The sequence below is a fragment of the Caloenas nicobarica genome, chromosome 3, assembly GCF_036013445.1.
Source record: "Caloenas nicobarica isolate bCalNic1 chromosome 3, bCalNic1.hap1, whole genome shotgun sequence".
In the NCBI taxonomy this organism is placed as follows: domain Eukaryota; kingdom Metazoa; phylum Chordata; class Aves; order Columbiformes; family Columbidae; genus Caloenas; species Caloenas nicobarica.
Genome location: NC_088247.1, coordinates 91,492,929 through 91,505,263, shown reverse-complemented (window position 1 = coordinate 91,505,263; position 12,335 = coordinate 91,492,929). Strand labels below are relative to the sequence as shown.

The following is a 12,335-nucleotide window of genomic DNA, read 5'->3' as shown; positions in this document are numbered from 1 at the left end:
TTCGTATTTTCACAACTGCCATTTGATTATGTATTACTTTGTAATGAGTTAGAACCTAATAATCTCTCACGTTCGACTTCCACTGTTCACTAATGTGAATTTGATTTCTGAAAAAAAAAAAAAAAAACCAAACACCACACACCAGACGAGGCACATTTTTGCTTTTAAATTGCTCTAAAAGAGAACCATTCTTCACCAAGTATGAAATTACAGTCTAAAACCTGGAGTTTCAGATTCTTTCAGTGTTCACAGAAAGACCATATTTATAGAAAAAATCTCAGAAGCTAAGCTATTATAAACCTAAGTTTGAATAAGTCATTTAGCATTGCCCCCAATACCGCCTGCAATAGCCATAAAGACTCCCAACTTATTTCCTAAATAATTTATTTCACACCATAGAACTGTTTAGTTTATTGGAAAATACAAGGAACTGATACCAGGCAAAAAACGTAAGGACTAAAAGCATAGTCCATGCTTATATATTTTCCCCCTTTGACGAAATAACTAAACAATACCAGGATGGGTCCAGTGATCCTATGTCTTTTCAAATTTTCTTTTAAAGTTTTCTTCTAATGGCAGATTTTGAGAGCCTTCTGGTCACAGATCTCCAATTATTTCATTTCCTGATCTTATTAACTCTCAGAGAAATTTGTTACTACAACAATCATAAATTTGGTTCTTTGGATATGAAAGCTAGACCAAGGAAGGATCACCACATTTTGAACATAACTCCATAGCTTTCAGTTGCACATACGTTCAAAAGGGTAACTTCAAATTGTGTATATTCATATAAAATACTACAGAACTGGAGACAAAAGAGAAAACCTATGAAAAGATGGTGCCTGAATAAAAATATCCATAGTCCTCCTATTTTTAGCTTTATTTTAGATTAATTACAACATTAAAGATGTGCAATAGACTAAAAAGACATGAAAACCCTAATCATATACAAAATTACAACAGATCATCCCGTGGAACCTGACCTGCAGAAAATAAGGTCCACATAGCTGCATATTACAGTTTCTCCATGAAGTCTGGTTTAAGAACCCCTCACCTTTTCTTGTCTTTCTCCACCTTCTCATTGTCACTTTAATTCCCACAGTTCACAGACACCTCAGTTGTGCTAATACTATATCATAGTTTAACCGCAGGCAGCCACTAAGCACCATGCAGCCACTCTTTCACATTCTCCCCCGTCAGTGTGATGGGGAGAAGAATTAGAAGGGTAGAAGTGAGAAAACTCGTAGGCTGAGATACAGATACTTTAATAGGTAAAGCGAAAGTCACATGCACAAGCAAAGCAAAACAAGGGATTCATTCACTGCTTCCCATCGACAGCCACCTGTTCAGCCATTTCTGGGAAAGCCAGACTCCATCATGCATAACAGTTACTTGGGAAGACAAAACACCACAACTCCAAGCATCCACCCCTTCCTTCTTCTTCCCTCAGTTTTACATACTGAGCACGACATCATATGGTATGGAATAATATCCCTTTGGTCAGTTGGGGTCAGCTGTCCCGGCTGTGTCTCCTCCCAATCTTTTGTGCACTCCCCTCCTTCTCACTGGCAGGCCAGTATGAGAAGCTGGAAAGCCCTTCACCACTTAGAAACAGTGTGTTATCAACATCATTCTCATATTAAATTCAAAACACAGCACTATACCAGCTACCAGGAAGAAAATTAACTCTATCACAGCTGAAACCAGGTTTTGAAAAACCTATTTTCAAGGCTGCACCATAAAGCATAAAATTAGTCTTCACTCTCTCCCATGGTCACCTCTAACTATACCTCAGAAAGCAGCTCCATGTGCCGCCTTCTTGGTGACAAAAAAATCCCCTTTTCCTCTGCAAGTACTTGCTCTTACTCTCACAATCCAGTTCACTGTTTTCTCCCAACATCACAGTAGGAGCTACACTGGGTTCATTCTTTATTAGCTTCACAGGCTCAGAAGAACAAGTAGGACCCCCTGCAAGGACAAGACTACTTATGAGCAGAGTCACCTTTTGATCCCAGGGAAAAGAGAGCCCAGACTACCCAAGGTTCCTACAACTTTGCATCCCCCACCCATTGCAAATGCCTTGACCTGTCCTTATGTCACTTCCAACACCTCACCTATACCCTCAAGTTCTCCTCCCTCCTGCATCTATGTAATAAAACTGAATTTTGCCTATGTGCAACAGGTTAAAACTAAAACATCAAAAGCCCCATGGAATATACAGGGTGTTTCAAAAGACGGATCCAATTTCAAAGCAATTTCATTTCAAATTGGGTCTGTCTTTTTGAAACACCCTGTATTATACCACTCAAAATCTCCAAGGAAATTATCTAAATGTCTTCGTTACCTGTAAATGGTTTGCAGTTGGCCTAAAATCATATCACTTTTATAGTGTGTCAGTTAAGGCTTATGACTAAGATTTATGGCAGCCTGAAAAACAGAACACATAGTCAACTATCTATTAGTTCAAAAAATTCTCATTACAGAAGAATTCTAAACAAAGAACATGAAACATTGTATGAAACAAATGAAACAAAAGCAGCCCTGGCTGAAGTGCACAACAAATTGTAAACTGACTTTTACTCAAGAGACTGAAACCAACATTCTAGAAGAAGAGGTAGAAAGACATTTTGAAAGGTCACTAGTAACCCTAACTATAAACAAGAATAATCCAAACAAGTTTTTCTATTGATCAAAGAACGGACCATTCAAAACAGAGCAACAGGTACTCTCACATTTTTGGTTTATAAATATTATTTTAGTGATGCATAGGAATCTGTGGATGTTTTTATATTTTGGCTTTTTTTTGTTGTTTTTATATTTTTTTGGATGTTTTTATATTTGGTGCTTTTTTGCCTCTTCTCCATAATGGAATTCTGCCATTTCCTTTAATTAACTCAATTTCATTGAGATTCTTTTATCTTACAATAATAAAAATACTCAGTCCTAGTGGTGTAATTTCATTCTTTCAACCATATACCACAGATTACAAAGAAAAGAACCTGTGGTCTACACTGCAGAGTGTTTTGCCTCAGACATACCAATTCCCTTCTCTCAGGCAAGACAAAATAAATGTGTTCCCTTTTATCAACTTCTACTTTTCTATGGATTACTTAGGAGGTTTACCTCTACCTCAAGGAATGAATTCAGTATCTTCAATAAAAATATCAATTTCAAAAGCAAATGAAACTGTTCACTTATACATACAGCTCTAAGTATTCTTTTCAGATGCTCACTTCCAGTTAGACAATAGTTGCTTCAAGGTATGTCTACACTGTGCAGTGCCAAGTAAATGCCTAATCTAAGTATATAAAAAAACAGATTAAAATACCTCAGGCATAGGACTGCATTGGTGTGGTTATTCCATTTCCAGTTGAGTCTGAGATATTAAACCTACATGGCAAAAATCAGTGCTCCACAGAGTTACTCAAATGGTCAGACAAATTCATTTCTCCATCAGTCAGAAGAGCACCATGACTGATGGTTCAAGAAATCCCAAAGCATATATAAAGGTGCATTTAAAAGGGCAGCAATACAGAGATGTCAACGTTAAGTGCCAACGAAAGAGACTCTTAGGACAATAAAACTTCCCTTTGAAATTTTTTCACACAGGCTTACATAGTGAACAATACATTATAAGAAAAGGCCTGTACAGTTTTTGATTTCCCACACTGTTAGAAACTGACTGCGTAGTTAGCAAATAGTGCACAGACTCTGTTTTCAAAAATTAATGGTTTGCTTCCTTTATTATCACTGACTCACAAAAGTAGTTTACGGAAGGAGTGCAGTACAGGAGTCTCCTTCTCTGGAGACACTCAAAACTCGCCTGGACACGTTCCTGTGTAGCTTCATATAGGTGTTCCCGCTCCAGCAGGGGGATTAGACTAGATGATCTTTCGAGGTCCCTTTCAATCCCTAACATTCTGTGATTGTGTGAAGTACTCCCATTGATTTATGTTGGCTATAATACAAATATGGCAGAATTAGATCTTCAATGCTGTTGCATACTAGTCTGCCAAGATTGAGCCTCTGATCATCCCCCTGTGCTTTTGAAGTTCCTAAACTCATCAGACAACAATTTCAACAAAAAGGCTAAAACAAAAAAAATCATAACCTTTTGCTTCAGCTTCATTACAAGTGTACATTAGCTATTTAATGTTATGCCATGTATGTGTATATGCATATATGAGGCATACATGAAGTCTAATTGCATACCTAAGGCTGGAAGAATTTACGAAGCAGCTATTCAGGAATACATTCTTCTCTACTCAGCAGAAAAATAAAAAATTAAAAGCCAATTGTTCTCAGCTTCAGGTGAAATGTAATATCCATCCAAGATCCATGGTATGCTAGAGATCTGCCCAGCTTACATTAAATAAATGCTGCATCTGTGTGACACAAGGATTTGGAAAAGGGGAAGAAATTGGACCAGGCACCAAATTATTAGATTTTTAGCTACAACAAAAAATAGTCTTAGGAATTGTTCCTCCTGCAGTGAAGCACTATGCAAAGAAATAAGACAGACATCTTCTACAACAGCAGAGAGTCCTGGACAAAGATCTACACTATATTAACGTAAGCCCTGGTTTTCAAGAAGTGTTCAATGAGTTACCATGATACAGATAGCCAAAACATACATTTAAATACCTTGATAAGTTACATATTTCTAACTGTATTTGGTGCATATTAGTACCATATCATATGAAGTTCTCTTTAAACAAATTAGAAAAGCGACAGCTGGCACCTGTACCAAACAGTTTCTTCTCATTTTTACTAAAGCAGAAAACTGGTAGATATTGTTTCTTCTAGGTTAAACAAAAGGAAGTCACTTACTGTCCCAGTCTAAAAATACCAAAGACATACTGTGCAGTATTTAAATTGAACAAATCTTAGCAAAATGTACATAGTCTTTCAAACTAGAGCCCAGGTTACCACAATTATCTAAACCTACTCTTACTTTTAAAAATCATTTATTTACTCATAGCACTTGAAACTGACACACACTTTCCTTCTGAACAACTTCAAGCACCTTATTTAAAATTGGTGTAAAAAAAAAAAAGCCAAACTTTGTGGAGAATATTTACAAACTAATTACCAAATGTATCTACTACACTTAGATCTTTATCAGACAGACATCTTGCCTTTGTTTTTTCAACATTCAGAAGCAAATACAGGAGAGCGCCATCTTGGAGACACTCAGTCTTTTTGGACCATCACAGAAAAATTGCTGTTTCAAGTTTCAAGCACTGCTCCACGGTGACATTTCTCTCACATTGTCCCATCAGAGCTTCAGCCTGTTAAATTTTGCTTGAGTGACAACAAGCTACTAGTAATAAGATTCTTTGTAGCGAGGAAATATATTTGTTATCAGAAACTGGAATGAAACTATCCTGTTTCCTCGAAGAAAAGACAAGGTCTTATATTAATTTTTGCTCCAAAACTTATTACTTTTTTACATGTATAGCTGCCTGGACACTATTTAAATTGACTTTTTTATGAACTGTAACTAGGGCATGCTTTTGGAGTTGGGCTTATATTTCAAAAATCCTGAAAAATCATGCTAGGGCTTATTTTCAGGGTAGGTCTTATTTTTGGGGAAACAGGGTACCTACTCTGTGCAAAAGTAATAGTTCATGACTTATCCAATAGAGCAGTAAAGGACTCATAAGACCACACCTCTCCTAGAAACTGCCACATCCTTTCAAGGACACATTTTACTGAGAACATCATTATTTTTTAAAACAGCTTTTCATAGTAATTGTGTTCAGCAGTCAGACTCGTTAAGCCTCATACATAAACAAAATGCATGCTCAAAAAACCTACCTATAGATATCAATGTGAATGGTGGAATGTGAATTTTCCTCAAGCAACTGAAGTAGAATCTTTCAATTTAAATGAATCAAAAGCAAAATACTAAGCAAAAGCTTTAAGTAGCCACTACAGTATTGTAATAGTATTTCCCAGTTAAAGAACAATATTATTTCATGAAATACTCACGTAAAATGCATATTTACTTTAAAAAGGGAAATGCCCAAAAGAAAAGGAAATACCAAAGCATATTGCAGTCTGCTTGATAACACAAAAAAGTAAATCATCACTGCTCACTAGGAAGCAGGGCAATAAAGTTATAAATATCTTATTACAGCTTGATAGTAAACATGTAGGTTACAATCTACACTAGACAGCACTACATTCTTTTGACCACTCTTCCTATAGGTTTATTTCAGGAACCTAATTAAGTGTAAACATAGCTCAGTATCAAAGAAAGAGGCGGAAATCAATAGCGAACCAGACAGGTGCAAAGAACAAACTATCAACATGGTTTACTACAAATCACTTACATAAAAATTCCACAATTAATATCCTTATAAATATGGAATAGTATAACCAAAGAAGTATGAAATATAAAATTTTGTTAAAAGTAAAAAATAATATATCATCTTAATATATGTAGCATTAAATCACTGTATTCATTTTGAAATTCTACCTGGTACAACACATTAATTTAAAAAACAAAATAAAGTTTGTTGAGTAAGAATAGGCTTGCAGCATAATTTGAAGCTCAAGCATGGGCCCTGATGAACAGCTATAGGGCAAAAAGGTTCTGAAAGGCAATGACCACCACAGATATGTTTTTCACTATTGTAACACACCATAGGAAAAGCAGCAGCCTCTTAAGTAACTGGATTCTGCATTACACATTAATTAAATATCCTTCACATAGGAAAATGTCCTCTATTTCTAAATCTACCTAATAATCGCTTTTCCCTATTCAGTATCTTTCTCATGATTATATGTATAAATGCTAAGCAAAATGCCCTAGCCACAATTTAGTTGGTTATGAGTAGATTTTGATATCTAATTAAGATGGGTCTTTATTTCAAAGAGACACCACTGGAGATTAACTGAATAATACAATATATGGCACTGACTCAATTGTCAGCAGTATTTTCTTTGGGTCTAGAATAAGGGAATGCCCTGTGCAAGAGTTAAAACGCTTTGATCCACTCTGTCATCTCAAAGAAAGTCTTTTATTAATGCAACAGAGATGCTTGCCAGGGTTTTCTTATCACCAGAATCAATGCTGCTAAAGGTGCTGTATTTCAGGCATGACCTAACACTCTGGTTCTCTTTTTGTTCACTGTGGTGTCCTTTTTACCAGAAAGAAGGTAGTAGCTCTGCAGTCTGACCACCTTTTTATTACTATTCCTACTGAAGAGTTTCTGTTTTTCCTGTCATGGCATATTGCTGAGCTCAGTTCAGGGGTACTCACATTTCTTTCTTACTCTGCATCAGCAGTGGCCATAAAACTCCTACAAACAGGACTCGATCCTGAAGGTCTTACTCATAGATGTAAATGTATGCAAGTGTCTGATGAGACTAGTACTGTCTAATAAGTTTGTAAAACAGAGAGACATTACGGAACTGTAACATATTATTATAAAACATTTAAATACTCAAAGACTGCAAAACAATAGGATTTCCTTACTATGACATATTTCCCTCCCACACCTGCAAGCAAAGCAAATTAACATATCAGCATACTTCATACTTTTAATCTAACATCAGCTCTTTAATACAGTTCATAAAACACAACAAAACTAAGTAGTCAATCTTAGCAATAAGTTAGAACAAGTGAAAAATAAGTACCTTACTAAAACCATCGGACATATGGATTGCCTTTTGAAATAATTAAAGGCTTAATATGTTTGCTATTTGCAGATCAAAATCAACTGACATGACAGGCTATAAACCAGCGACTTGATCTTGCACTGGTGAAACAAAAGGGAAACTCCTTCAATTTTTGAGTTGAGAAGGCCAAAACCAAGGCTCTGAATGGGCAAGGCCTTGGAGATATTACTGTATTCAGTATATGACTATGATTACTTGGTAAACACAGCTCCAGTTTCTACAACCTAAGAAATGAAAACAGATGGATCTTTAGTTTGTAAATTTTGTTTTGTTATACATTGTGAAGCACTGGTTCATCAGAGAAGTGGAGTAACTACAGTAACCCTTAATTGTCTATCAAAGTAACAGTGTGGAACACAACAGTGGAGCAGCTATGCAGCTCCTCCCTTTGATCCAGAAGCTTCCATCCATTTTCAAAGTTAATAGCTATTAAGATGTTTAAGTATTTTAACATCTTAAAGGTTATACTAAAATTTTGTTTATTTTATTCTTAAAAATCTTCCATGTGACACATCAGTTAAAGCATAAAACATTTGCAAGTCCTGTAATAAACTCAAGCTAGGTTATGGAAGAAATGTGTTCACAGCCCCTTTCATGTGTCAGTAAACATGCAATCATTATTCAACAGCAAAGCTTCTGAACTGATAGTACTTATAAACGGACATAGTCATTTGAGGTCAAGAACTGCTTTTTATTTATCTTCAAACATTTAATCTACTACCTCCTCCTCACCTTCCTGTTCCACTTTAAGTTTTAAGCCTGATTCAGCTCCATTGAAACTGAAGGGAGTTTTGCAATTTCTGTCCTGAGCCTCATACTCATTTCTCTTAATAACTGTTCGCCTAATTTTCCTCCTGTTTCTGTCCAACCTCTACGTCCTTACCCTTCCGTTTCTTTAAGTGGATATCACCTACATTTGCTTCTGCTTGCTATTTCCTCTGCACTGTCCTCTCTCTTTTCAAAAGCTTAACAAAGTGAAAGCATAGAAGGGTTTGAATAATCTCGTGGTGTGAAGCTAGGGCAGGAGAGTAACCAATGGTTTTCAATCCATTTTTGGACTCCCAGAGCCTTGCAAAGTTTTTCTTTAGAGGCAGTATCAGCAACAAATGTAAATCTACAGACAGGGATTTTGTTATTAACTGACACGGGCCTCTCAAAAACAGTCTGTGGAGTCCCAAAGGCTTCTATATCAAAGATTAAAAGATCACTGAACTAGATCTTGATATATGGAAGGGACTTCTCTGTTATTCAGTGAGGCACGCATCTTGTGTTAAGTAATTTTACACTGTTTACCTGTTCAGTGACATCATAAAGCACTAAATCACAAGAACCTTTGTACTTCCATGCTGACGTGTAAATTAAAAATTTTCTATTATGAATAAGCTAACAATGATTTATTTGTAACAAACAACGAAAAAATTTCCTAAAAACCCACATGCACAAAATTTACATTTTAAATAAACTTCGAGCAATGCTAATAAATCCTGTTTAGAACAATGCTTTTAAGAAACTTATTTGTACAAAAAAAACCTGCCTCAAAAAAAAATTCTCAACTAAATGTAGAATCTTGATTAACCCAACTCCAGCTCCTAATAACCTCTAGCTATAAAAAAGCCTCAGCATAAAGAATGAGGTTCATTTCTATGTGCCAGAACAAGAAAAAAAAATACTGCTAGCACTTGCATAGTTGCATATAGCTGAGACTATGCCTTTAAACAAGGCATGTGACAACCTTTGTCCAGGGCTGTACTTGTGTTGTAGACCCCATGTTCAACACAGTTACTACACAGTTTGAATCACTGGGTTTGGGTGACAGGCAGAGCTGGGGGCAGTTTTTAGTTTTTTAAAGAATAAACTCTTGGAAAACATTCAGGATTTATCAAAGCAAATTCAAGATCTGCTCGGTAAGATCATTGGCTGAAAACTCCAGGCACTTACTAAAAATACCTCTGAAAAGAGTCAGCTAGAAAACACTTCATATTATCTTAATCTATTATTTTAAAGGCAGTGACCAAAGAGGAAAACCCTTATCTACCTCCTGGCAAGCTGATACCTTTACTACCAGACTACACCTGTGTTTTCTTCTCTACCTTTTTCTTGTATTCCCTTCTCTCAGGCTCAATAGGAGACATGTGAGACAGCTCCCATCTCAGACTTTTATCAGACTAGCTCAAGAGGAAGCAAGGTCTAGCATGAAATGACAGCAGCAGATGCATAACTGCTCAGCCTGTCTCACATAACTTGCCAGCCTAAATGCCAAGCCAGACAACACTAAAAACAAAGTTAAAGCTTCTCAGACCCCCAAGCAAATCTGTACTCGGTCATATCACCTTACAGGGAGGGAAAGGTTCCTTTCCAACTAACCCTAGAACTCACACTTCCTTCCTGAAAAGGCATTGTAACTACCAGAAAAGTACCTCCCAAACTGTCCATGAAACCATAATAAAGCAGCCTACAGAAGCATATTAAACAGAAGTTTTCAGCAGAACTAGATTTTAAACAACAGTGATTCATGGTGGTTCTCAAGATCTACTGGCTTATACTATCATTCAAAACCATAAACAATGCAGTAGTTTGTACAAAAGCAGTGATTTAGACACCTTAAGCTAAAGTAATTTCAGGCTCTGAACTCCAGTATCGAATGAATGCCTGAATTGACAATGCCATTAGATGCCCAGCTCTAAAAATAAAGCAATTTCTGACATGTCTCATCTTAAGTATTCTTTTAACACCCACCTTGGGAGTCTCCCCTCTCTGCACAGTGCCTAAAGTAAACTCTACTTTTAGCATTTCACTTTCCCCATCTATTATTCACAGAGGTTACAGACCAGAGTACCTTTGTATATGTGGATCCCAAACTTTATTACTATCTTAAAACCATCACAAACCCTTCTGAAATTATAATGTACTTGAGAGAGGTCAGATAAAGGAAAAGCTAATTTTTTCATATTTAGCATATTCATGACTACAGGTAAGGTCACACAAATTTATGTTCAAGTTTTTAATTTACAGAAAAGATCAAGTAAACAAGTGATAAACAACAGGAAAAAGTGTTTATAGCTATCCCACTGCTGACAAACAGCACTATCAAGTGGCAGCGATGAAATTGTTTTAACAAGATTATTATTGCCAAGAACATGACAAATTAAGTCTCCTGAACTACAAAAAAAAAAAAAACAAAACAAAAAAAACCCTCAAAAAACCTACAAAAGACAAAAAATAATCTAGCTAGTATGTCAGCTCCAAATATATTGGCAATGCTTAAGTACACAAAAACCTAGTAAAATTTAGTCCTGAAAAGACACCTTAACTGTGAGGGGTTGGGTATTCTTTTTAGATGAGGAACTCACCCAGATTTCAAGTCTGTAATCCGTAAACAATTAGTAGCATCCAGTCCCACTTTTCCATTTCTGACCACACTGGAAATGAAGGGTGAGAGCGCTGGAGAGATTCTGTTCAAGGCAACTTCAGGTGACATCTTAGTATATTCCTCTTTTCTTTTGCCTTGAACTGCACAGGGATGGTAAGGAAGGAAAAGAGGGGGGGGGAAAAAAATCAATAAATACCCTCCTTATTTGATGTAAATACACATGCACTCTGCAAACATCAAAGGAAAAAAGCTAAGCACGCAAACAATCAGGAATGTAGAGTAACTGAAGTGTGCACAGGTTTATAAAGAATTTTTTTTTTCCTCCTACCTCTACAACATGCAATGAGGCCTGTTTATTCTATGTCAATACGAAAACAGACTTATGTCCTGGGCTCTTTTAATTAATATCCTATCCCTACAAGAAATAAAATTTGAGGGCCATTCTGACACTTCACAGCCTCACCCTTCTTATGAGCATTTCGAGTCTACAATTGACAAGCCACATTTGTTCTGCTTCCACTGAAATCGATGGGACTTATGTCACTGATTGCAACGGGACCATGGGTTTGATTATCTATCCATATTCTCATTTGTAATTTCTAATACCACTAGTGTAACCACAATCAGTATTACCTTTACATTACTTCATTAGTTCGCTATTTACAGCATTTTACATTGGCTTTTAAAGGCTAACACTGCTTTTCTTTCAGCAATATAACCATACTTTCTGAAAGGCATCTTCATTCACAAAAATGATCAAGAAGCTGACATACATACATTTTAAGCACAGCAATGATCAAGAAGCTGACATACATACATTTTAAGCACAGCTCTTTCAGAGGCGCTTGCAATTGCATGACCTTATGCTAAATCACTTAGGCCACTGAGTTAACACACTTAAAGAACCTGCTTCTTTTTAGCTGAAATGCAGAAAATGAGCATGCACATATTTTAACTCATTGCACCACAAAAAGGCTGGAGAATGTGGACAACAACAGACTGTGGCAGGAGAAGTGGGACAAAAGAAGGGTGAGTAACCTATTAAAATGCTAACTTAACATATTCTAGCATATTATTAGGCACAGAGTTCCGTGTGAAAATTAACTGAACTTCACAGTTTTAGAAAACAAAGCCGTAAATCACTCGAGGTAAGATAAACACATCACTGACAAGTAGGGCAGAAGAGATCATACTTAAAAATATCTAATGGTCAGATTTTAAAAACATCCATTTAATTGAAAAACACCAGTACATACTGTACTTACTTCCTTACAAC

General features: G+C 36.3%; 1 protein-coding gene across 2 annotated transcripts in view; it reads right to left on the bottom strand.

Annotated features, from left to right (window-relative positions):
• BABAM2 (BRISC and BRCA1 A complex member 2) overlaps positions 1-12,335 on the bottom strand; it is a 174,147-nt gene that overhangs the window by 159,410 nt on the left and 2,402 nt on the right. For both annotated transcript variants that reach the window (XM_065630389.1, XM_065630390.1), the window contains exon 2: positions 11,040-11,199. In XM_065630389.1, the coding sequence (XP_065486461.1) occupies positions 11,040-11,167 (128 nt within the window). In that variant the 5' untranslated portion in view covers positions 11,168-11,199. The remainder of the gene's footprint in view (positions 1-11,039; positions 11,200-12,335) is intronic.